This window comes from Dreissena polymorpha, chromosome 1, assembly GCF_020536995.1.
Source record: "Dreissena polymorpha isolate Duluth1 chromosome 1, UMN_Dpol_1.0, whole genome shotgun sequence".
Lineage (NCBI taxonomy): Eukaryota > Metazoa > Mollusca > Bivalvia > Myida > Dreissenidae > Dreissena > Dreissena polymorpha.
Genome location: NC_068355.1, coordinates 81567905 through 81595419, shown reverse-complemented (window position 1 = coordinate 81595419; position 27515 = coordinate 81567905). Strand labels below are relative to the sequence as shown.

General features: G+C 32.9%; 2 protein-coding genes across 2 annotated transcripts; both read left to right on the top strand.

Moving 5' to 3' along the window:
• LOC127837731 (protein mono-ADP-ribosyltransferase PARP14-like) lies at nucleotides 1-12759 on the top strand. Its single transcript, XM_052365045.1, has 12 exons — nucleotides 1-190; nucleotides 2528-2692; nucleotides 4831-5082; nucleotides 6796-8460; nucleotides 8549-8838; nucleotides 8981-9149; nucleotides 9503-9618; nucleotides 9898-10125; nucleotides 10561-10782; nucleotides 11243-11321; nucleotides 11686-11835; nucleotides 12623-12759. The coding sequence occupies exons 1-11, from the start codon at nucleotides 187-189 to the stop codon at nucleotides 11715-11717; spliced, it is 3222 nt and encodes a 1073-aa protein (XP_052221005.1). The 5' UTR covers nucleotides 1-186; the 3' UTR covers nucleotides 11718-11835; nucleotides 12623-12759.
• On the top strand, nucleotides 12623-27515 carry LOC127837736 (protein mono-ADP-ribosyltransferase PARP14-like). Its single transcript, XM_052365056.1, has 17 exons — nucleotides 12623-12838; nucleotides 12968-12979; nucleotides 17387-17605; nucleotides 18056-18131; nucleotides 18360-18439; nucleotides 18813-19031; nucleotides 19239-19369; nucleotides 19717-19809; nucleotides 20491-20561; nucleotides 20937-21181; nucleotides 21498-21680; nucleotides 21955-22051; nucleotides 22518-22649; nucleotides 22864-23018; nucleotides 23638-23822; nucleotides 24181-24373; nucleotides 24859-27515. The coding sequence occupies exons 3-15, from the start codon at nucleotides 17396-17398 to the stop codon at nucleotides 23764-23766; spliced, it is 1821 nt and encodes a 606-aa protein (XP_052221016.1). The 5' UTR covers nucleotides 12623-12838; nucleotides 12968-12979; nucleotides 17387-17395; the 3' UTR covers nucleotides 23767-23822; nucleotides 24181-24373; nucleotides 24859-27515.

The window sequence follows — 27515 nt, the reverse complement described above, 5'->3', positions numbered from 1 at the left end:
TGTAGATTATGATTGGTTATTAACAAAGCGCCTATGTATCGAGCCGACGCGGAGATTTATAAGGTACCATAAAACACACTTATCGTATCTAGATAGGAACGTCGTACATAGGCATGGCATTTAATATTTGGATGGTAGTCAGGTGCTAGTGACATTAGGCCATACAGTGAAATAATCAAGAAAAAGATGGGTAAGAGATCATGCATTTTATTTATTGTATATTTCGTAACTATTGTATATATTGTATTCAGCTATGTACGCGTTATAGTTAAATCTAAATAATTATGTGTACTTTGGAATTGATGTTTCCGTCCACCACATGCGCTTAAATCACTAAGCGTATACAAATGTGTCCAATTTAAACATAAAAGTCGCAATAGTACGCTGTTTTTAGGTCAACCTATAATCAGAATCAATAATCTTATATAGGTTTAAGGCCAATTGTTCAGTTATCTGAAATGGTATGTTCTTTTTCCCATTACCTGATCACAGACAAAGCTTATCGAGTTTCTTTATAAATGTATGTACCTGTTCAAGAGTTGAATTGGGTCTGGATTACGCTTTGAAACTGCATTTGATTATATTAACAATTCACAACATTTTAAAATGTGTTAACTAAAGAATCTAATTCATTGATACGTTTTAAATCTTACTATAAAATAACTATGACTAATGCGCAGACGGGTTAACGTTGGGTGTGATCAAATCTAACGTATAAGTTTCATGATCTATAGTGCTATTTCACCTTTTTGTCGTCATATACCTTCATCTTAATATTAGCAATACCAACTTTTATACAGCACAAAATTATAATTCACTTTGACATGTATGGGCGTATACTATTTATGAATAACTTACAGACGGAGACCATGTAATCAATCTACTTATTTACCTCCTTATCGATTTACTTATCGATCGGTAAACCTACGTCTATTATCTCAACTGCGTTATGAACACCTTATGACATTTGACTCCAGTTAGTTTTGGATTACTTAAAGGGCCTTTTCACAGATTTTGGCATGTATTGAAGTTTGTCATTAAATACTTTATGTTGATAAATGTAACCACTCTGCCATTCGTGCTGATACAATGAGTGATGAATTGTATACTGTATATAAGCAATCTTCGTAGTATCACAAAATTTAACGACAAAAACGGATCCTCCAAATTATTCATTTTTTTCGCGTTGCAACGCTTTATAATTGTCAGGTTTTTAAATCGTCAAAATATGCAAATTATGGATATTTTAGAGCATGGGAAATGTTCAGTATTACTGTTTCCTCACAAATATCAAAACTACAACGAACATTTGCGAATCCGAAACAAGTTTATTTAAATTTGTCAATTTACCAAAACGTGAAAAGGCCCCTTTAATTCATGAATAGTTTAATTGGTTATTTAATTGAACCTTGTTACGCACCTTTATTAGCAATCAATTCGTCGGAAGCAAAATATCATATTTTCTTTGTTTATAGAAAGAAAAATCGTGTGTAGACTTAAAAAGGCATCTTTTCCAATATTTGAATATAGTATATATGTATATATTCACATGACGCATTTTAAGGGGAAAAAACATATTCAGAGAATATAGAATTTACTTTTTGGTCAGTTTATATTTTGCCTGATTTATTTCCTATTTGTTAACATTAATGGCTTATATGCTCATCAGTATTGATTCTTCAAATTGGGTATAATCTCAATATGCTTCCATTTTTAACTTTGAAATACGAATGTGTTGTTGTCAGCAATCTCAACGTCAGTTTTATACCGAATAACATATTCAAGCTATTATGTTAAATATAAATTTACTGTATCTTTTCCGAAATATGTTGATATATTTTTTTCGAAAATGTATTAATTTTGGCACTGTTCCTCAATCAACAACTTATGAATAAATACCTAATGATAATACTGAGACGTTTGAAAATAAAGGGGAAGAAAGGCTTTTCAATATCAAGATACTGAATATGTATCGTTTTCCGATATTTGTTGATATAAAACAAACTGATTGTGCTATGCTTCGCAATCCACACAGTGTGAATAAATCAATATTGACAATATTGACAAGGTTTTTAAAGGGAACGGACAGCTTTAAAGGAAAAAAAACGTTGAAGATGTCTTTGATTTTGTTTTAAAACATTTTATAAAACCACTTAGCATATTCCTAGACTCAGACACACAGAGATTACAAGCTCAAAAGGCATTTTTAAGTTTTCGGGTTACTTCAAATCATTTACGAAAACAATATGTTAAAATATATCTTCCTTATCTATTTGCAAACCAAGGCTGTTATTTAACAGATTCAGCATATTTTAACATGCGCGATTTTGTTCGTCCAAAATGAAAATTTAAAAACATTTGAATGACATTTCAGAGACAAATGTGTTTTCAAACGGTTACACATTTTTTAAATAAAATATACTTTCACTTTACATCTAATGCAAACAACTATGATAAAACAGAGGTGTAACTGGGTTATTTGAAAATAAAGAGTATTACATTTTACTTTTACAAAACACTTTTTCAGGTGAAGCACCAAGTGGCAAATTTATCGTAGTCAAATGGGAAAGTAAGCATGACATAGATCAAGAGCGGTTAAAGACATTTGTCGAAGTCAAAACGAAAGAATGTCCGACGATTGTGACAGGGAACATTAAACATGCGGCGCTCCTCGTGTTTAAAACAGAACAAGGTTTTCACCATGATATTATGCATGCTTTTTACAGTACATTTTCTTAAAATGTTAACTTCAGTTTTGAGTGAATTTTCAATAAAAGTGCGCGCGACACTCTTACTTCATATTTAATACACTTTAGTATAACTCTGAAACAGCAGTTAAATGCTCACAGTTTATCCCATTAAATATATCTAAACATATTGTTGATGCAGACATAAACAACAATAGATAAGTTGTGTTCGTTTTCCAATGTCAAATTCATTATTGAAACATATGTATTTATTTCGATGTACCAGTAATAATAAATACAACGGCATTTAAATTCAACCATTATATTGTTGGGTAATGTGTCACCTGTCATAAAATACTGGGAAACCTTTATTATTCGTCAGACATTAATTTTCGCTAATTTTGTCAGTGGACCGATTGACGAATTTAAGATCCTAACGAATAATCATGTCCAACGTTTAAAAAAAATTAAGACTTAATTACCGTTGGCATGGGGCATTAAAATCCAACGTAATCCACGCATACATACGCATACATTCTCACTTATTTATGCACGTATGTGGGAAAAAATATACCGGAGTGTTTATCAGCAAACAAAGAATATGAATATAATTAAATATTAACTTTAGTAAATTATATGTTCATGTTATTTGCAATTTTATTTATGGAGATAGAGCATTCATGTTAAAAATAAAAAATCGTTAATGCTGAACTGCTCTATCGGGACATTTTATCGGTTACGGATCTGGACATTTTTTCATTGATCTTCATGGCGATGGATCATTACAGTTCTGAAATGAAATGAAATGAAACTCAATCACGTGATGTAAATTCTGGCAATTGATAGGCTAATCTGAGCGTGAATGCTACTTTGCCCTGAGTCCCGGAGATGGTGCAGTACAGCATTCACCCGAATGGAGATAGAGCACTACAGCAATTAAGCGATGACGTGGCATTGCTGTAAAACGCGAATGCAGTAAAGCTTTATCGAATAAGTTGACATCGTTTAGGTAGCATAACAAAAATGCTTAGCCCCCTTGTTAGCAACTTTATTACCCATTGTGTATTGTGTATTTCGAGGGTGTCGCAGATTATACAGCCATCAGCCATCACGCGGCGGATCCGGATCACAGACAATAAACGAAATTTAAAGATAACGATGTGTGATCAACACCTGACTGAAATTTATTCTGCGCATTGATTACAATTAAATTCAGAAGATATTGATTTGTGTTTGGTTGTTTTCGTTTAACTATGATAGTGTACAGTAAGTCAACCAGTTTAGAATTACCCGGCAAAAAAAAACGTCAATTCTTTTGACAACATTAATTACTTTCGGGATTTATTGTCAATGTGAGAAGATGTAAAAATAAAGGGTAAACATTATTTTGTATGATAACAGGTTTGGCCAGACGGCATAGGCAGTTTTTGTCAAAAATAGCCAATTAAAGATCACCCTTCGGAAAATTATTAAAAATCATTCAACTTACAGAATTTGTATTTTTAAACATTGTCAGGGCATTTGTTTTCAATCAACAAAAAGTTTATTTAAAAATAATAAAGCCTTCTATATCCATATGCACATTTCAAAACATCTCATTCAATCAGTTCCGGTTAACTTTTTGCCGCATTTAAGCATAATACAAAAGGTTTCTTGCTAAAACTTTGTTAATTTATTCTTTTACCTAAAGTATACCGTAGACACTTATAAATTTGTTTTAATTGGGGCATTATGAAAAATTAAATACAAATTAATCGGAACTGCTGATTATCCGGAACTGGTTGACAAACTATACTTAAATAAGACTAATTGACGTCTGGCTTCGTTGTTTCGAACACTCGTTAACGGTTATTCAGTCCCACTAATCCGCTAATCGTAACAACGAACTTGTCAATTGCATACAATTATAAGGGCCCATTACAAAAGAGTAGTTAATTGGCATGTGACAAGCCCCACCTCCTGCAAGTGACTCCCAAGTTTTGTTAAATGACGAAATGTCGTGCTAACGAAAATAAATGGTTTCATAGTATTAGACAATTGTTATGATACAATTTCTCTTTTGCTTGAGTTTCACATTTGTAATTTATTTTAACTGAATGCATTTAAAGGCATCTCCCATGCGAACTCATTATATCATTCACAGGAACGAACATTCTTCAGTACCAATTACTGGATCCGGAATTTTGGAAAGTACAAAGCATTAGCGTTGTCGAAGAATCCACATCCCTTTGGGTTACTAACATTCCGGCGAGGTGTGAGGAAAGGGATCTGTTCAGGTTCTTTACTAATTCAGTAAGTCTCGATAATCTGAAACTAGACACACATCTGAAGGTCGATCACGACTACTTTTCACCTGAAGACGGAGTGGCAGTGGTGCATCTGAAAACGTTAACAGGTAACGATCTAATTATATAACTTTAAAGTTATAACGCATTCTCATAGCAAAAAATAATCAAAGCGCTGAAGGCACTGTAGGTGTTCGCTGTTGTATAAGTTTAGACGCAACTCAGTTTATAAAATTATGTTATAGCTTTTTATATTGCAAGTTATAAAGAGTGCGTCTTAAAGCACAGGTACAGATGTGTTTTTTTTTTAAATCATTAATGAAAAATATAATTTAAGCTTCATTTTGGGAAAACAGAGCTTAATGCATATGCATAAATTGTCATCCCAGTACCAGAGACTCTCTTTAAACGAAAAACATTATAAAATCAGGAATGTCGTCCTTGATTAACTTATGCGCATTGCACAGGCTAATCAGTATGCACATGCTAATCTTATTTGGCATGCATTAAGCCCCGTTTTCCCTGAAAGCAGCCTGCACAGGCTAATCAGTATGCACATGCTAATCTTATTTGGCATGCATTAAGCCCCGTTTTCCCTGAAAGCAGCCAATATGTACAGATTTCAATGATAAACACTAGACTGGCCAATCTCATCTTAACAGCTGTTAAACACTATTAGTAATATTTACCCACTGCTGTGTACCAGTGGTAAACTATAAACAGGCAATTGTGGTGGTTATCTTTCCTAGCAGACGCTCATATCATTTGTCGTCTGCTGCAACAGGCAGTGGTTGTCTTTCCATAGCGTAGCTAAGGCTTCTGAGCACATACTGATTTGCAAAATATGCTCTGTAACATTAGTGTGAGCTAACGTCCACACTAAAAACTGTTTAAATAAACAATAGGAAGAGTAAAGTTCACTTTATACGGCTTCACAAATTTAATCGTAAGCAGCGGCGATCATCCATATTTACGTAATGTTATAATAAAAAAAATCTCAATTAAACAAATCTCTTATTATTCTCTTTATTTCCCAACAATTAACGCCTCTATTTCTAGGATAAATAAAATGAAAGAGAAAATGGGGATTAGTTCACTCTCTATTCCACGATGTGCTGAAAAGCTACGTATTTCCAACTGGTCAATCGTCCAAAATTACATGTTTCAATATCCATACATGCATTTTTATCGTGTTTAAATATAAAAACGCATGTGGTGAGCTTGATTCCTGTATAAAAAAATATCACATTATTAGAAACTATATGCACCTAACAAAAGTTATAACATGCAACGGACCTACTTGTCCTGTAATTTAAAATAGGACTAAGAAACTAAATTACAGTTTCTTATTGAATCGGTCGCCTGAACAACCATGTTGTTTTATGGTATCGTAGGTTTATTAGTGCTTAAGGGAGATGGCCGCAAACTCCGAATTACAAAAAAATTATCAAAATCACAAGTTGCATATTCCTCATACTTCATAAAAAACAAAATTTTATTAAATCTAACAATAATCAAAACACGTAATAAAAATTTAAAAAACAAACATTTTCTTTTTTCAAAACAATATTTCTTGTTACATTAGGGTATGGGTTGTTATAGTCGAACAGAGTTATAACTTATACTGATATGATAATAACTTGCATACATAACATCTTTGTTTTTCAATTTTACCATGTTCTACAAAAACAATTGATGAAATGATCTACTTGTGATGATGTTTAATATATATGTATGTACATGATAGTGAAGCTGAGAGAGATTTTTGCCCACTGCACACAAAAAGTTTTGTTTAGTTAACACGTTTTTTTTTAAACTTTCAGACTTGAATGATGCCTGCAAAAAGCAGAAAAAATTCAAAAAGTTTAAAGATTGCCAGTTATTTCTAACGCCGTTTTATAAAGATATCTACGGTGTTCAAAAACCAATTGATGAGACTCCATTCACGATGGATATCAAAGATGAAACAAAGCTGATGTACATGATGGAATTCTGGAAAGAAGAAATAGAGGAGGAAATTAAGACCTTATATTGTACTAAAATAAATTGGCCAAGAGATCATACAATTTGCAAAGTAAAGTTCACATTTGATTGCCACCATGATGATCACAGATCCCAGCGGGGAAAGAAATGGAAAGCAGACGTAGACAATAAATTTAAAGACTATCAGGAGCAAATTAAAATCGACGCCAGGTTCGTTGATGACTCAATTAAATCGGAAGTCAATGGAATTATTGACAAGTATACTGGAACAAAAGTATCTGTGGAGAACAACCTAAACAGCAATAAGTTGTTGTTAATTGGGCGAAACAAGGAAGAAGAATGGATGGTGCTTCAAAAACAACTAGATTCAATTCAACCGCCAGAACCAAAGGCCACAGCAAAAGTACGACTTGAATCAAATAGACCGAGGGTAATTGCTTTTAAAGACATGGGCTTAAAGCATACAATGGAGTTCAAATCAGTGGTGGTTGAAGTGGATATTGATGGATGCACCATATCTGTAACTGGCAACGCGACAGAAGTTCCGAACGCGGAGAGAAATGTTCTAAAATTGCTTGCTGATATGTGTGAACAGGAAGTTCACATTCCTGATGATGACTACAAGCAAATATTAACGACCGACCATATGAAGGACGAAATAGACAAATGTATCAAGAAACGTGGTACTAGATGTGCATTTGTATCCGCCGGTGATACAATGATATTGTTTTCTATGGATAATAATGAACTTATTGACATGGAAAAGGAAGTTATCAATCTGATTGCAAGGTTTATGTTAAAACTCGAAGGAAGGATCTACAGAAATAAAGAGATTTTTGAGAAAAAAATAAAAGCGATTGAAGAAGAATTTTCCTCGCATGCACGCCTGTCCCATCAAGAAAGCAATACTGATGTAAAAATATCAATTGTATGTGAACAAATCATTTTACGTAATGCCATTGAAAAGATAAAAAACGAGTTGGGTCCTCTTTTAGCCCGTAAGGAACCATTACGCATATCGGATTTCATTGTCAAATATATTATGGACAATAACACAATTTCAAACATCAGACGGGACATAAGAGAAGCTAAATTGAGTGAAAATATATTGGTAATCGATTCCGAATTAAAATATTTGGCCGTAGAGGGAGTGGAGGAGGATCGGAAGAAAGTAGTTGAGATTGTTAAAAAATATGCGCATGGCATTTACGCGTCATGGAGAAACCTAAGCGGCGAAACCATTGATCAGTATTGCGAAAAAAGTGATTTTCAAACTTTTCTACTTCAAACTATCAAGACCCATTCTTGCAAATTCAAAATTGCCAGAAAAAATGAACTTAAGGAGAGTCTTATCTACTGTGTTGCAGTAATGAAATCTGGACAGGCTATATTTGTTGTAAATGCCTCGTTTAATGACCTAGAGAATGCCGATGTAATTGTCAGTGTAACAAACCCTGAACTTAAGCCCGGTAGGAAAGGCCTCGCACGGGATCTAGTGGATAGAGGTAATTTAAATAAATATATTATAAGTAATTTGAAGCATATTGCGTAAAGAATTGTAACTAACATAATAAGAATTTATATTTTCAATAGGTGGCGAGATCATACAAGACAAGTGTGACGAACGTGTAAAACTCAAGGGGTCATTGGGTATTTCGGAAGTGTTCGTGAGCGACGCTGGCAAATTGCAATGTCAAAAGATTATCCATGCTGTCGGTCCTGTTTGGCAAGGGGGACAGAATAATGAAGAGCAGATGTTGTCGGTAACATTGGAAAACATTCTAAAAGTTATGAACAATGACAACGAGTTCATTTTAAGGTCTATAGCTACGCCACTGATTGGTCACGGACAGGGGAAATTTTCTGCCAAGCGATCAGCTCGAGTAAGCCATCAATTCATTAATATCTAATCATTAATTGATAAGTAAAGAATTTTCATGAATATTTATGTTTAAGAATTTTTGTTCTAATTGAACTCTCTGTGAAATCGTTACTCACACCGTACTATTTGTATTCATTATATAGGTTATGCTACGCACTTTGAACGATAAACTTAAGGATTACCCAAATGTTCGTGAAATTTTCCTCGTGGATTTTGATCCCAAGACCGTGCGTACTATTCAGAAAGAAATGCATGCACTGTTCGGAGAACTTTGTTTTCACACTCCTGTTGAAAATATTGGCTTTGGGAAAGGTAAGACGTCTTCTTTGCAAAAACTATTAGTGTATGTATAAGGTGGTTTTTCGACTTACCCGACCGACCATATCTTTGTTGTACATATCCTTAAAATTGCCTTGGTATACCAGGTAGAATTTTAGATCAGCTATCTTGTTTAATTCTAATCACATGTTTTATTTGTGACCGCTATATTTCACAATATAAAAAATAGATTATTGCTGAAAGGTTTGAATAAATTAGAGCATTAAATCTTAGCAATTCTACCCTAAATACAATATACGATATTTATTCAATTCGAATTAATTAACGGATTTTTTTACAAACATGTTGTATTCTTATATGAAAATTAAAGTAACATTTTTGTTTAGGAACTGTTGTTTCAACCAAACCTGGTTTGTTTTGCCTGAGGTCTGGAAGTAGACGTATCCCGCTGCCCGGCGGCAAAGTCTTGTGCATTAAATGGGGAAAACTTCAGGATACAGGGGTAAGCAGTTTAACAGTTTTTATTTTCTATATGATGAAGTAATAAAACGTTTGAACATTTTATAAAATACATTTTTTTTAAAGAGACGTTTATTGCTAAAATTTACGTTAAGTGTGTATATTATGTCGACGCTTAACATTTGGTATGGATTAGATATTGCAGTTCTTAAATAATGCATGTTTTGAACAACTTGTCATTACTATCGCCGTCCTTGTAATACATCAAACCTTACATTCACTTCTGCCCTGTGATGATTATAATGAATGCATTCTATTCAAGACTGAGATAATAGTGAGTCCAACACCCACGGCCCCTCTACCCAGTGGACTTATCATCAACGCTCTAGCGGCAAAATCAGTCCATGTTGATCTTAAATCTGAATGCTCTAAGGAATTTAAAAAGCAACCTAAAGTTGAAAATGGAACTATCGTGCAAACTGTCGGCCCAGTAGGCTCTATCTATCATCTTAAAATAGAGCCAAAGTGGGACCAGGGAAAAGGAGCAAAGGTAGAATTTGCAAAATGCTTCACAATACGGATGACGAATATTGATTTAAGCTCTGTTATGTAAAGTGAAAAGTATTGCGTATATAAATTTGATTTCTTTTTTACACGAACTGTATGCATTATTGGAAACGATTGTTTTATACAATAGGTCTGTAATAATGGATCGAAAACGTTTAAATCGCAATCCTGTATTAAATTAACTTAAATGTAGACTGCGCAATGTTGTATTCGTTTGTTTTCTATCAATATGATGAATTTATTCCGTTAGGATTGTGATTATGTTTAAAGAGTATGCACTTAACATTAATCTTTATATACGTATATTAGTTTAACGTGGTTATAAGCTTATATCAACATACCAATGAAAGATTAGTTAAAAATATCATATCATTTGCTATTCGCAAAGTTTGCATATTTCATAATTGTCAATTTCTAGAATCTGGAAGACTACACAAAATCTTGCTTGAGCCGAGCTATCCTTAACAAAATCAAGTTCATTGCTCTGCCACCTATTGGGGTAGCAGATAACTCGTACCCCGCCGTCGATGTGGCAAGGACGATGATCCGAACTGTGGCACTGTTCGTCAAAGACAAACCAAAGTGCTCGCTGGAAGAAATCAATATAGTGATCCATGACACGGATATGTCAACAACATCGGTAAGATAGTTTGTGGTATTATGGGCCTATATATATATATATATATATATATATATATATATATATATATATATATATATATATATATATATATATATATATATATATATATATGAATATGTTTCAAACAAATATTTGATGCAAAACATGAATTATTCTTTCATATAATAAGAATCTTTATGTAAAAACAAATACACAGGATTTACACTATACAGTTTATTGAGAAATACCATTGGTAATATGCCCATTATTCATAAAAACATATCCAAACGTATTGTTAATATAGCTTCCATTCCATACAAGAAAACATAAATCAAACAAAATATATCAATTATGTGTCAATTTTAAATGTTTATATCAATCCAACTTAATTGATTTCACCAGCGGTATTTCGAAAAATAGTTAAACAAAAAATCAAAATCTGTGAATACAAGTAAGATAGCAAGTAGTTTATTTGCAGGCGTTCGAGCATGTAATGGGTGAGATGTTCTCTAGGCGTCCACACAGACTGGAGGCAAATATTCTCGACTCTGTTAAAGGTATTATTGGCTAGTGATTCAATCAGTCTTATTGTTGTGTACATATAATCAGAAATTTTATAGTTTGTGTAAGTATAATTGTTGTGTGAGTACATTATAGTTTTTTGTGTGTATGCACAACTGTTATTAAAACTAGAATCTATGAACTATATTGCAATACTATTTGATTTATGTACTGAAAAATAAATAATCACGTAATATTTTATTCCACTTGTTCATTAAAACGTAAGTTTGGGCATTTAGCAAATGCAGGAGGTGTGTTCCTAATGAATACAAGAGACGTGTATCAATTTTATCTTTAATGACATTGGTCGATAATGAAACACATAGCGATAAAATATGTATAATGATATACACATTGCAGAAAAAAAATCACTGGATTCCGTTATCCGATGATGCTACAAAAGCCGCCAATAAATCACCTCCGAATTTCGTCTCAAACGCACAACGTGTTTACCATGTGGCAAAGAACGCCACTGTGGAGTTAGTGAAAGGAAGCTTGGAACTGGCGACGGTCAGTCTTTTTTTATTCTACATGTTTAGTGAATTGGCATAAACGCAGATTTGCGTTAAAGGGGTTGACAATATAAATATCAATTAAACATCAAATCAAATTAATTAATCGGTTCAATGCGGTGACCGATGTTATGTATTAGTTTGTTTGTGTATAATTAACATACCTTAAATCTATTTAAAAATAGCGGATAGTAACAAGTTTTTTTCACCTGTTGGCACCTTTGAAGTCATACGTGTATGTGTTTGGTTGTTTAATTATACTTAACCAATTTAGGTTTTTGCATTATAATATGCTATAAATCATTTTTTATCAATCCCCACTTATACATTATTGTTTTTGTCTTCATTGAAAGCAGATATTTAAAGCATATATGCTATGTTATTGAATTAAGTTGTCTAACCATGGATTTTAATTATCATAATCATGTCCATGAGATGTTTTTGTCTCTATATTCAATGATTCTGTTTATAATAGAATATTTAAATTCAAGGATGGAGTTATAAATGTGCAAAGTATCGAAGTGGACGGACTTAATGCAAATTTGATATTATTCCATTTGTTGTTCAACCATATGTAATGTATCATGGCTAGCTACTGTATCATTTATTTTTTATTTCGGGATGAAATGTAATATTTTCATTGTTTAGTTGCATCATTCTGTTTTCTTTAAATAAATTTAATGTCTTAATCTGATTATCAAATACAAATTCGCAATTGATGAAATAAGCGAAATGCTGTGCTTTATTATTGCGGGTACCTAATCTTGTCGCGGCCATATCCACAGACTGATGTTATTGTTGGCACGACATCATCATTTCCGAATCTGAATGGAGCGATCGTCAGTGCTTTGCAAAAAAATGGCGGGCCATCATTGCAACGGGAATTGAGAAATCAGTATAGATCGTATCCCGGAAACGGCGTTGCCGTATCGGGTGGCGGAAAGCTGAAATGCAAACGCGTGTTCTATTCATTATTAGAACAATACGACCCCAAAAAGAAGGTAACTCTAAGAATAATTAAAGCTGTGTTAAAAATATTGGTGTTACTTTATTAAAGTATTAAATGATTTATGTATTAACTTTGCATTAACACGAAAATGTGTTAATATATTATTGTTTTTATCTAACAGGGACCTGATGTGGTAAATATTTGCAAACACAACACATAATTTTAAAGAACATATGTCGCTCTGCTATAGGTCTTGATGCGTCTAGTATGCCAACTTTAAAGGCACTTTTGAAATAATTTGGGCGAGCTCTGTGCAAAGGGGTTTAAACTAATGTGTGTTCAGTGCGTTTCCGCCTAAAATGGATTTATGTTAAGAAGAGACTCTGTTAACAATACATATCATAAAAGCGGAAAGTGTCGTCCCTGATAAGTCTGTGCGGACTACACATGCTAATCTGGGAAGACACTTAACGCACATGCATGAGACCCCCTTTTCACAGACCAAGGTCCAACAAGGATGATACATGAATGCAACAAACTGTTCTAATTGGGCTTTGGTGTTTCACAACCTAGAGTTAGAGATAATTAGTAGTAGCTGCAGAGGAACGTCTGAAATTGCATAAATCGCGCGTAACTGCAAAGGATTCGTATAAGAAACGCATTTTTTTTTCACATTGCAACACTTGGAAAATCACTGTTCATAAACGATTGTAATAATTTTCACCTTTTAACTTAAAAATTAATTATTTTTGCGCCATATATAAACGTAATTTTACTTTGTGTTATTGAAAATTGATAACAAAGTACAATTTTTTAAACACACACCAAAAAAAATCAGCTTTCAAGCACATTTTAACAAATTTACATACGTTAATGTAATGCACTGGTTATGGCATTTGTGTTTGATGTTCATATGTTGTTTTTAATTAGGGTAAATACTACGTTACATTATTTCAGTGGCCGTTTGGACGAAACGGGAGTTTCTGTTTCCAATCTTATTAATTTGCATAGAAATTACCTTTAGGATACAATGCATTTTACATTTAGTATTTACAGATTGTATGTCAATAGTATAACTTAAACATTCATAAATATATGTTTAACCTGAACTTATAACTGATATCGTTTCTGAATGTATCTAACAGATTAAATAAAAAGCCCGCATTGAAATCGGTCAACATTTCGATTATTTGTATAGGTTGTATAAATGCTACTGGAAAATATCGATATGTTTACGGCGTGAAATAGTTTTGTTCAATGTGTCGGTAGCACAAACTGATCGTTTGCGATGTACAAGTCATATGTAGTCTTAAGTCCAATAACGTTTTATAAAAATGTATGAGGAAAAAAACAATTACCATGAATTTATTCCAATTTTTGAAAGGATTGCTTCGTTATACCCATGTTTGAATTATTCCTATGTGTATGTGTGCTGATCATATCATATATGTTTTTAATTGTCTTTACGAAATGCATATTTTTTTTCAAAGCAAGTAAGCTGAAATGATAACATTAACTAAAAACGTATTCAGAAAAGGTGGACTGAAATGAAAGGACTGGATTTTAAGAGCATTTATGATATTGTTTATAACATCAATTACACTGGAATGTATTTAGAGTAGGAATATATTTAAAATAATCACCCAAGTATTAACCTAACAGCCGCAACAACCATTTTAATGCTTAAGCTGTAAATACTTGAAATGTTATCAACATCATACAATGTTTTATGCATTTAAAAACGAAACGTGTAGGACCCGCTAGGGTGCATCGCCAAATCTTCTTAAATATATTCTCAGGGATTTTTCTAGTTTTGTTGACACAAAACGTGTGCTATTTTGATAGTTTATTTCTGGTGAGGAATATTAATACTGACATTGTTTATTGCCTTTAAATGGACTTATTCTAAAGAAAATTGTTTGATTTGAATATACTTACTCCGGAATAGGCTAGATTTGGGAAAGCACTGCACAAATTTTGGTAAAAAGTAATTGTAAGCTTTAAAATTTAAATCCGCTCAAAACAACATAGAGTATCAACCGCTATTATATGAATGAAGCTATCAAGTGAAGATACGATGAGTCAGTGTTTGTACTCATTGATCAGGGTGCAGAATCAACGGTGTTTCCAGGGGCTTGCCATGGGCTGGACAGTGTGTAAACACACCATTAAGAACTTTATTTTTGCAAACATCTCAAGTTATTGAAATGCATTTGCAAAAATCTGTAGTGCATAAAAAATTCTTTTCTTGCAGTTTGTGTCGATATCTTAAGGTAAAAGAATAAATCCTTGAATACGTCAGAAATCGATGACAAAATTTTACATTTCCTTATGCATAGCCAATTACATGAATGCAGTAAAAATAGAATTTTTCAACAAGAGGACGTGCTTATTACATGATGTAATTCTGGTGTATTTCACATTTCGCTAAGCAGCATAAAAATGCATTTTATGAACTAGTTTACATTCAAGTTTTTTTTAAGTTATTGTTGAAAAAAGCGCCACTTACAGGTCTGTTTAATCCATTAACGTTTTATTTGGAAAACCCACAAAGTCACGTGATCCTGCACTCTGTGATTGGATAGAATCTTTCCCCAAAGTTAAAGATTTGCAGAACAAAAATTTCTAAGTAACCTATAATTTACTTTTTCTTGACGGATCATTTTGTATTTATGTACTTGAACCGCACAATATAAATAACACGTATACTGTTAAGTAAATAATTATAGAAAAAAGAGAAACAACTTCATTCTTTTTCAAAGTCAATTTTCTCAACGTATCGGTCAAAGACCTTCATCAGGAGTAAAACTTTGTAATAAAGTAAAGGAAATGACGTCAGAATCACATGACGTTAATTGCAACAACGTCAAAGTGATACATACTATTCGGAATTAAAATTGACATATAACCAAAATAATATATAACATTATAATAAAAAGCATATAGTTGATATATGTATATGTTATCTAATTAACTAGAATATTAAAGTTGGATCAGTTACGATACAAAATTACTGGGAAAATGCAGTTTGAAAGCGAATATGTTAAATGAACCAGTAAAAACTACCTTAAAAACTAAACAATTTAAAAACTACCTTAAACACTAGAAACCGTATAATGTTATGAAAGCTATTTAAGATGCCTTCCAATAAAAAATAAAACACAGATTAATTCTCGTTACGGAATTCCACCACTATTAGATACTAGTTTCTATCTATTTGGTGCTTTGTAAGTGTGAAATACTGTTAATATCGGTGACCATATATGTCGTTTCATACTCTCCCATATAACATACAGAATAGATAGTGTGTATATATGAGTTATAATACACTGAAAAACAGCTCTAATGTGTCACTTTTAAAAATTTAATTACATGACATTTTGCCATATAAAGTTAATTTTGTTTCTTACTTTCAATTTCTGTCAACAATTTTTATAAATCTTTTTGAAATAATTGATCCATATAAACGGGTCGTTAATGTTCACCTTTGTGGTTCCACTGTTTGTGCGCATCATTACAGCAACACGATTAAGGTCACTACTATATTTAGAAAATACCCCCTCCTGAAACGTTAAAAAAATAAGTTAGTTCACAGGGTGTAAATGATCTGCTCTAATATTACAGGCATAACAGTTTTCATAAAATATGAATTAGTGACTTAAGCTGCGAAATTGTGCCTAGTGCCCTAGCGTTTGACTTCACTTGGTGATGATTCGAACTTGGCATATACATTGGGAATATAAACATTCTGACCAAGATTAAACAAATAACTGAATGCTTAACAGGTTTTCTCTACAGTAATTACGAGCTAAATATCTATGATACAATATTTTTCAAATGATTTGACTTGAGGACTTTGTTTTGAAAACCACTTGACTAAAATCGAAATCTGATATGCTTCGAACCAATCAAATTTCTGCGCTGAGGTTCGTAAAATAGCTCTTCAACGACAATTTTATTGCAGCTGTTATCGCAGCTCACGCAGTTATCCCTTTGATATCTGATCACTGATTTGTGTACTTGAGTCTTTTGAATTCATGGGACATTTTCAAAACAGTAATAAAAATCACATGACTTCTGATTTTTTCAAATCAAAATTATCTAGACCTATATATAATGATTTTTTTTAATTATAAATAGATTTTGATGGTTGTTTTGGGATTCCTTTCCTGCATTTTAGTTTTTAATGGTGACCAATGTGAAATGTTTTTCAGTGTATACATGTAATATTGTTTTGCAAAGAATAAAATACAATGCAGAATATTAAGATATGACTCGCTATTTCATATGCCATAAAACATAGATATGTATTAAGTTTATAAACATTATTGTTTAATTTTATCATTATACATTACAAACTAATGCAATGTTAAATAAAATATAAACACAGTTTTGAAGCAAGATAATACAATGCGTGTTATGTTTAATAGACATGTGCATTATGAGTGTATGGTATAATAGGTACAAATTACTTGTACGTGTTGCAAATCTTACATATCTCACTAACTTCTATAATTTTGACCTATAAATTAGGGGATGGGTGGTGCGGGAAGTTTAAATTATGGGCTATTGAATAAGCATATACATTTCTTGCAAATAGGGACTTCACATGAAGGTCACACAATGCCTACAGCAGGCCGATAACGAAGGGATGCATTCTATTGCCTTTCCGACATTTGGTACGGGAAACTTCGGATACCCTGCACAGGTTTCGGCGGACCAAATGTTCGGGGCAATCAGGACCTTCTTCCAAACCACGAGGCACAACCTTATTACCGTGGTTATCTTCCTGTACGCCCCTGACAATGAAACGTCGCAGGTAATTTTAATTTAACATCACTTGATTTTCATAAGAATTTTAAACAGACAATTTACCTCCAAAAAATAATAAGCATGCCCTCTTATGAAATAATAGATGTATAGATGAACGAATATAAATGTTCTTGAAACAACAAGAAGTTTGCTGGTTCAAACAGATACCGTTTTTAGGCATTTGCCTATGAGCTTTTAAAGCCCTTCCAATGTATTGACGATCAGCGCATAAGAATGCCAAATAGCTGTTTTATATTGTTGCCCTTGTGCGCATGCCCTGTACCTTGATCATGAGTAGCTTAATACTTGTCCTGTCTGTGTTTACTTCTGTGATAAACAAAATATATACAAATATCTCACACTGACCTTAATCTTACATGGGTATTGTGTCGCTTTTGTGTACCCTTATGATTTGATAAAAATTGTTCAAAGACACCATTCTATCTGTTTATTTAAGGTTTTCGAAAAAAGTATTGGGTCGTTTTTCCAACCATATGTACAACCTACAGTTGATATTAAACAAGATAAACCAGGTAAAAAATGGCATTGCTGCAATCAGTGCATTGAATTTACCATCAAATACACTGTTTTTCATTGTCATGCTTCGTAATAATACTTTTTTGGACCGAATGTTTGGTTACTAGCAACATCATTCAATTGAAAAAGGACGATGTTTATCTATTTTATATTTTCAATATAATTCAGCCAATTATTTCCGTAATTGCTTTTGTGATTAACGTCGACAAATATACTATGCATAGGCGACAACAAGGATAAGGCATTGAAAGCAAACTTCAAAGCATCTATTATCACCACCTTTGGAAACCTTGAAGAGTCAAAGGTACGTACAAAAGAGTCATAGTTTAATCATATTAAGTGTTTGTATTGTACTCAAAGTCAAACACATTCAGTTATTACGGCAAATAACTGAATGCTTATATAACAGTTATTCGCATGTTTTCGCATATTATGGTACGTGCTTACGAGTTATATGATACAAACATCATTTTGATACAATGTATATCTTTTGAAAAAGTTAAATATAAGTTTTAATTAGAGCATTACTCCGAAGACATTTGTACCATTGATTTATTTTGAATATTGATACTTGACTATACAGAAAATCATATCGCAACTTATATTTCGTATAGTAAATACCGTATGTGAAAAGAACTAATTATTGTATTGATGCAATATGAATTGTTTTGTTTAAGACCGATGTGATATTAGACACAACCACAAATTTTCCGAAATTAAATGGTATTATTCCGCAAAACTTGCTCAAAGCAGCTGGAAAAGAACTGCAAGATGAATGCGATGCTAAAGACAAAGTCACTGAAAATATGGTTGTGAAAACAAAGGCTTACAAACTAAAGTGCCAGAATATCTACCATTTCGTCATGCCTCAATGGAACCAAGCCAAGGGAGAAACGGTTGGTAGAGTGTCTTTGATAAAAATGCTACAATAAAAACTAGTAATAATATACTATGCTTTCAAATTATAATGTGTGAGAGATACACTTTTAATTGATTGTTGTTTTCACTGTTATTTTTCAACTTGGCACATTATTGAATATTGTGCCCTTTTTCCGGAACACATGCGACAGAATATAGAAAAAATGTATTTCATGGTATTTCAGATCATCAGTGATTGCATATATAAATGTCTGATGATGATGAAGGGAGACGCTTTAACTTCTATAGCTGTGCCTGCGATAGGTACTGGAGGGGCCAAGTATGACCCTGCCACAGTTGCCAAAGGAATATGCAGGTGCGGACATTTTTTTTTCCTTTTGCGCTTCGAAACTAACACACATTGTCAATACGGATCGAGCTTTGAGTAAACACGTTTTTATCATATTGTAAGTACGCTTAACTTCTATATTAAGGTATTAACTGTGCTAAATACTTCGCTTTCAAATTTCATTTATATTTACAGTTGAATACAATCGCACAAGTGTTTGGGTGTGTTTAAATAGTTTGTATCTATTTTACTGATTAATGTTGACAAAAAAACTATCCGATATTTAAAAATAAAAGTTCAGGGATAACTAGTTTCATTCAGTCTTTTTTTCAAATAAAAAATAAAGTGACACGTTTAATTGCATATCATTATAGTGCAGTCACACGGTTTGGTTCTGAAAGTCCAGATTACGCATGTGTAGTAACCGTCGTTTTCTACCCAGGAGGACCACAAGAACCGAACACGATATCATACATAATAACTTAATATTGTTCCAATTAATAAATACAAAAGTCCTCCACAATTATATTGCTATTGAGCGTGTAAAATGTATCTTTGCGACTTCTAGATACATTTTTCGATTTTTCTTCCGTTTGTTTGAAACTGGATTAACAATATCTAGTTTAATAAGCCCAATAACTGTTGCTTTAGCATAAGCATAAGAGGAGTACTTCATCCAATAATTGTTATATATTTCGGAGCATTTTACCTGTTTAGTATTTAATTGTTACACTTTCAAAGAATTTCATCATAAAAAATGTAGATCACTGATCTTTGAATCAAAACATAAAAAATATGTAAGAATAATTGACATTTCTTCGGCACCTGAGGAGCTTGATAGATTTTCAAGCGAAGCTACAGTCTTGCATAAATATGAAAATGTATTAAATAGCGAATTATTTTTGTTCAGTATTGTTTCGGTATTAAACAATACATTGAATGAAAATTAAATGAAAATTGAAATTTAAGCAAAAAAGACATAGCGTTTTGAATAGCAATTAGGACGATTCAAAAGCCATTCGAAATCATTTAGTGACTTAGAGGCATAAGTTGAGTTTGAACCGATTTCATTCACTTATAATACTCAGCATTAGTTGCAACAAACAATGCTAAAATTTGCAATGGAATAATCTTAAACAATTTCAGATCATTAAATCAATTATCGATAAATGGAAGACAGACAGGAACTCCGAGGCTGGCCAACCTAAGCCGATAAAAGGTATGAACAATATTCCTAGAGGTATTTAATATTTCACCTTATATTTGCATCAGAATTGTTAGAATTCATAAAGTATGTGTTATATTTAATTTGTGTCGATTGGCAATGTTGACCTTTGAAGTTTATCAAGTAACATAATTCAGAGACGTAAATCGAACATTTAAAAATTTGGCCCGTGACTTTTTCAGAAATATACTCATAATAGCACCGGTACACTTTATCATATTTTAATACATTATCATTACGATATGAACACATCCATGTAATGTTTAGGTAAGGCAATGGCCAAACTGTATAAATTTAGAAACAAATGGTTTAAAATTTTAACTTATTTTGTGTTTGAAAAAACTCGTCAATCTATTTATTTCACGTAAGGTGTGAAGATGGTGAACTTTAATATGCCCATTGAAGACGACGAGGACGAGGATGATGTTACTTTTGAGATACCAAAGGACACTCGAGAATTCCTGCTGCTACAATTCATGTCCGATAAGACTGAGAACGTCGACACGGCCTTTAATACCATCAAAGAAAGGATAGACAAAGACAGGAAAGAAATTGTGGTGACACTCGATAACAAGGATGCTGTTGACGAAGTCGCGCTGATAGAGAATGACAAGGTTATATATAGTTTTATTATTTTCTCGTTATATATAATATATGTAATAAATAATTGGTGTTCATTTAATTGTCTTGTTCTATAACTATGCTTGGAAACACTAGTATTGTTTATATATGTGACGTTTTTGATTCACGTAACGCGCTTTTATTTATTTTATTCGTGCATATGTATTTGCGTTTGTGCTCGTTTCAGAATTATATAAAACTACTGTTTTTATATTTATTTCAATTATTTAATACATAAGACTAGAGAAACTTCAGACAAATTATCATTGTATTATCTCATGCGCACTTTGTATTCGAATAATGATACAGAAAACCTTCGAGGAATTCGGACGTATTTTTAAAGTAAGCCTAAATATAGACCTGAAGCAACGGAAGATAATCATAACTGGGCTGGGCGATACGGTCATGGAGTGTTACCAAAAGATTCTGAGTGAGTTACGAGACCGGAAAAAAATGATTATGTCCAAAGAAATTGGCAGTACTCTGCAAAAGGTAAGATTGTGCGCATGCATATCTGCACTAGCTAAATATTAATTAAATTCAAGATCAAGTCTAAAAAATCCACACGTTTTAGAAAGTAATATACATGTATACCGTATAAGTCAAGAAGTTAATATATGTTAGACAAATGTGAATCGATCTCGTAAAGACGATAAACACTTATTTTAATAATACCATAACGTATAAATTGTAAACATATGGAACAGAAATTGCATATTTTACATACCGGTTAGTCAATAATATAATAGTGTCGTTAAACTTTAAGCACGTTGAGTGGTATTTTACCGAAGACAAAGGCGATCTCTGGGTCCCTTACCCTCGATATCTGAGTTACATTCTGGAAGAGGCATTCGAATCAAATGGTAAGAGTACAGTACAATTTGTTCCGGCTAAACTCGATCAAATGATTTCAAGAACGCCAATCGAAAAGGCTGTCTCATGTGGTGACACAGAGGTTACGGGTTCGATCCCAACTGTTTGAGCGGTACCCCCCCCCCCTCATCCCAAAGATACCATTTACAGGTTAAACCCACAAAACGGACTCGAAAGGTTTTTAATACACTGTAGGCTTTCGATACAATCAAGCTAAACATAACTAAGTACAAATTAAACCAACGCCATCGCAAAGTAGAAAGAAAGAAACAACTCTTCAGTTCTGTAAGCAAGAGTGAATATTTTTGTCCAACTGAACGTTCGTGATTTGCGGCAAATGACCACATAATTTACAATACTAAAAACGTGGAACAGATATTTGTAGTTGTGTTCAGTTATATATCTATTGTTGATATCACTATTGTTTTACATACCGATTATTTGTGTCGATTTAAGTGAACGTGAAAGAGTTTCAAGACTCGAACAAGAAGACCTACGTGGTGGATTTTGTGAAAGGGAACGAAGTTGAAAAAGAAGACAAACACAATGCAACTGTTGTCTCTGTGATTCGAAAAGATTACACAGAAGGTAAAAGTTTCTGTATAGAATGTGTCAAGTTAGTTACATTCGGAAACTAAATATATACTTTTCATATTATATATTAGAGCTATAAAACAAATCAAACGCGCATATCATTGACGTTAAAACTGAATGTGTAAGTAAATAAAGAGTAATTGAAATTGATGTACGAACAAACGTCGATACGTTTAAAAGCCTAATATGGAATTGACGTCGGTTTCAGGTATTGGAGAGGTCTTCCCAAAGTGCTGGACATATATGGCGGAAGGAGAAAACTTGGCGGAAGTGGTGCTCGATTCCTCAGACGCGGAATACAAAGACGCAGAAGCAGCGTTCTTGAAGACTATTGTACCATACAATCTGTCCCAAATAAAAGAAGTAAGGAACAGTGGCATATATCGTTAAATACATTAGTTACGAAACGAAAACACAAACTCTACTAAGATATATTTTGAATATAGTTTGATATGATAACGTTTACATAAAGCTGCAATATTTTTTTAGCGTATCGGACCATTTCAATGACCTACATTCAGAATATAGTAAATTAACTTCAATAGTTGGAACAGTGTTCTGGTATATGAAAAAACTATAAACAACGATATTTTCAAAGTTAGTAAGCATGTTATCACCGTTTTACTGAAAATAACATGTTCTGGACATAATTCAAATAACATTTTCATTTTTTATGTTCATATTTTGCCACAAATAGGTTATTTAATAATTAAAGACATTAAAAAAAAGATTCCGTGGTTTAACAGTTGTTTTAAACCATTCCAAATATTCCTGTATTCTAATAAGTATATGCCTGTACGAGATAAATAAATTCGTGACAATCAATAAATTTACGGAAAAAAAATACAGTTACACAGTAATACAAACTGTATAATGCATTTAATCGGTAGCCACTTACGCATTTTATGTAAGTGCGTACTACTATGTGCATCGTTACACTTGTGGCTCATATCTATCGCGATACTGTGTTGTGCTATCAAAGATTCGTCGAGTGCAAAACAGGAAGCCTGTACCAGCAATACCAAACAAAAAAGAAGCAGCTGGAAACGGACCTGCAAAATGTGCCGAATATCGAACGAAGTCTCTTTCATGGTTACGAAGAGCAAGTTGAAAAGACCATTCTGCAGTACGGGTTTAACAGAAGTTACGCAGGGAACACATTTGGAGGTATATAATTACTTGAGTGCCACCATGTTGATGCAAATAAACCACCCAATGTAGTGTTAAATGTCCGGGCCCCAAATAAATGCGTTATAATCCTGATAAGATAGCTGAATGCTATTAACTGCGCGTTGCCCATTATGTATTACTGTTTTGTTCTATTAGTTATTGGCTCGTTCTCTACTGTCTATGATGATGTATGAATAAAGTAGTCACATAAAAGTGTTCTAAAAAAATGCTTAACATTTTATAACGTGTACATGTTTAACCATTCGTTTGTTAGATTGGTATAGCATTATTGCCCTCTATTTTCTTCGTTAATTTAACTGTGGATACTTTCATCTTTATGTTTATCTCATATCAGGTGTGTGGTACGGTAGCGGTGTCTACTTTGCCGTGAAATCAATGTATTCCTCAAACGACAGCTACTCGAAACCAGATCCCCAGGGATGGAAACGGATGTTCCTAGTCAAAGTCCTCACCGGAAAGACGACGAACGTCGCAAAAGGGTATACAGATCGCTTCCCGCCATTGATCCCTGGCTCTCAAACAGATCGGTAATAAACTAATAATTACATTGTATACAAATGTTGGTGTCCGAAACCATTTTCAGATACACTAGACATGTTGTTGCTTGTTCGTTCGTGCGAAAGTTTATACTCCTATTATCTGGGGTTCGTAGTTTACTAAAATTTAAATTGCTATGTTATATACCCTTCGATATCTTCCATTTTGGATTGGCGATCGGCAGCACAAATGTTGAACAGTTTTATTGTCGGAAATAAAATAACATTAATGATTCTGCAACAACATACTGATCGCCATTTTCGGTAAGCGAACTACCTTCAGAGTGTGTTCGCTATCGATCGATGACGTTCGCTGCGAACAAACTGTTATTTAACGTTCGTGATTTGTTGCAAATGTTCGTAAACGTTCGCGAGCGTTCGCCTATTTTATCTAAGGTTACTGCTATTGACTATTGTACTTACTTATTGTGTGTTTATATTATTTTGGAATTCTTCACCATGAGCTTCTGTTTCAGTTACAATTCCACGTGTGATGATATGGCGAATCCAACGGAGTTTGTCATCTACAACGACATACAAGCATATCCTGAGTATGTGATAGTATTCAAGTAGAATATGTGTCGACAATTTTGTCTTCGAGATTGCACCGATGATTGCCCATATTTATCTCTTCCTTTGATAAAACTTTACCTTTTATTTGTTTGACACGTATAAATAGTTTAATAGGCATATTTAAAAGGGCCGTCAAACAGATTTTGGTATGTATTGAAGCTTGTCATTAAATGATTTATATTGATGAATTTAAACATGAAATAAAAATCTCCAGTAAAAAAACCCCACAAGAATGCAATTTAAAGAAAAGCAAAAAAAGTAACCCTCAACAGGGCTCGAACCACTGACCCCTGGAGTCCTGGAGTAAAAAGTCTCCCGCGTAGACAACTCGACAATCCATGCTCATGCTTACAGCGGATGTATTTTTTACCTTTATAAGCAATCCTCGTAGTTACCCAAAATAAAACGACAACAACAGAACTTTCCAAATTATTCAATCGTTTCGCGTCGCACGACGCTTTATCATTTTCAGGTTTTCAAATCATCAAAAGATGCATGTAATAGATATTTAATAGCACGGTAAATGGTCAGTATTACTATTTCCTCAAAAATATCATAACTAAAACGAAAATTTGCGAATCTGAAACAACTTTTTTTTATTTTGTCAATTTACCAAAACGTTGGACGGCCTTTTTAAGAGGTCTGAGACTACATGCATCATGCATATAAATATCAATGTTATATTCAATACTGTTTACATCTTTGTCAATATCATTTGTTCATACTGTTTTGAAAATAAAAAACAGTTTTCGATTGTTTTCGTTATTATTGGCGGTCATATAACTATCGCTGATTAGTTAAGATCAAAGGATATTAAAAAGTGTTTTATTTTTAAAGATCACCGACACGTTACATATTTTTCACTAGAAGCAAACGAAATCGGTATTACCAATCTTTACGTGTTAATGCTTATATTTAGAAAATGATACAAAGGGTACTTTTTATGAAACGTCATTGTCATCTTAACTTTAGAATGTAAACATATATTTAAAGTTCTTATGTACAGTTATTTGCTTCCCTGCTTAACGTAAAATGTATATGTATTTTTCCACATTTTATCAATTCTTATTCTTCCATAATATGTTTACTGTTACAAGCGGTATCAGGTGAAAAAAAATGACTTTGTGCGTCTATATTGTGTTGTGTGTAGGTTTTGCCTTTGTGCGTCTATATTGTGTTGTGTGTAGGTTTTGCCTTTGTGCGTCTATATTGTGTTGTGTGTAGGTTTTGCCAGTTTGAAAATGTTCTTTTGTTTATGATTTTTTGTTTTCTATCATTATATCAAATTCTTGTGTACCCAGTGTCCATGTTTATGTTTGCATTTATGCATATTTTTGTCAAATAGTACGTTTAAGTAAGCCCAAATTTCCAAAGTGGCATACACTGTATGAGGAATTTCCTTCCACATACAAGACCATTTCCAAAGCGTAAGTAATAACTTTAAATACAACCGTTACAAATGTTGATAAAATGTGTTGTCGAATGCCCATACTGATACATGGTCCCCCTGGTCAGATACGTTTTGCGAACGCACTAGTTGGGGCGGTTTTTCAGTTGTAAGAAATTATTGACAATCTCTTCAGATTAATTAATTTTGTACCTTACATTTAAAATTATTTAATTTCTTGTTCTTAATTTTTGTTTTGTATTTTTGTAAAAAATGTACATTATATTAAAAATGTATAGTTCGTTAAGATTTTAAGGTTTTGAATTGTATTCAGTATAATAAGTAAATAATTTCGAAACAAATTAAAATATAAGGCATCATAACAGATTGCTGCATAGTTATATTTTATCTAAAAAATCTCATTATAATAAAAGCATCGTACGTATTTGCGTATTTTAATATAATCCCATAAAAGTTCCTTATCGGTTGTTTACCCCCCGCCACGGTGCGTACGTCTGTCTGTCCATTTGAGTTGCTTCTTTAGCCAAAAAATATGGATTATATGGTTACAGAAAAAAGTAAAAATTGTAAGTACTGGATCCTATATCCGGACTACTACCACTGTACTTATGCTAGGTTGATGAAACTATGTTATTTGCTATATGGACATATGGAAAATGTTTATACTTTATTTCAGTTTTGAATCCGACACACTTTTTGTTAATTTGGTATACAGATAAAAGTGAATACTAAAACATGGATGTGCGAAAACTAAACAAGTACTTGGGTAATAGGGTCGAAGACAATGTGTGAATGTACGTGTTATTTCACTGTTTCTTTAGTTGAAATTTGTGAAATTAAAATCTGGATCCTGTCAAAACTAAAACTTATCTATTTATTTAGTTCATGTCGAACAAACGTTTTTGCTACTGCAAATGTATGTATAATGTGCATACTCGCATTATCTTCAGATCATTATTTGTTTAAAGCAAGCCGTTTAATTCGAGGTATTCGTTGTTTTAGAATGGGAAAAAAATGTCTATACGTGCGTCAAGTAACGCCAGCGTCTTGTCTTGTTTATACCCACACATGAGTTGAAATGAAAACGGTAAAAAAAAACAGTGCATCGATGTTTATATTATTTTGTATGCAACAGTTAGTCTAATTGAGCTT

Bases quoted from the DNA above. Each gene is read 5' to 3' on its own strand.
- LOC127837731 (XM_052365045.1), top strand. The intron at 8,839-8,980 runs GTAAGCCATCAA...TTCATTATATAG, and splicing joins CTGCCAAGCGATCAGCTCGA to GTTATGCTACGCACTTTGAA. The intron at 10,126-10,560 runs GTAGAATTTGCA...GTCAATTTCTAG, and splicing joins ACCAGGGAAAAGGAGCAAAG to AATCTGGAAGACTACACAAA.
- LOC127837736 (XM_052365056.1), top strand. From the start codon at position 17,396: ATGAAGGTCACACAATGCCTACAGCAGGCCGATAACGAAGGGATGCAT. The intron at 17,606-18,055 runs GTAATTTTAATT...TGTTTATTTAAG, and splicing joins CTGACAATGAAACGTCGCAG to GTTTTCGAAAAAAGTATTGG. The intron at 22,052-22,517 runs GTAAGAGTACAG...TGTCGATTTAAG, and splicing joins AGAGGCATTCGAATCAAATG to TGAACGTGAAAGAGTTTCAA.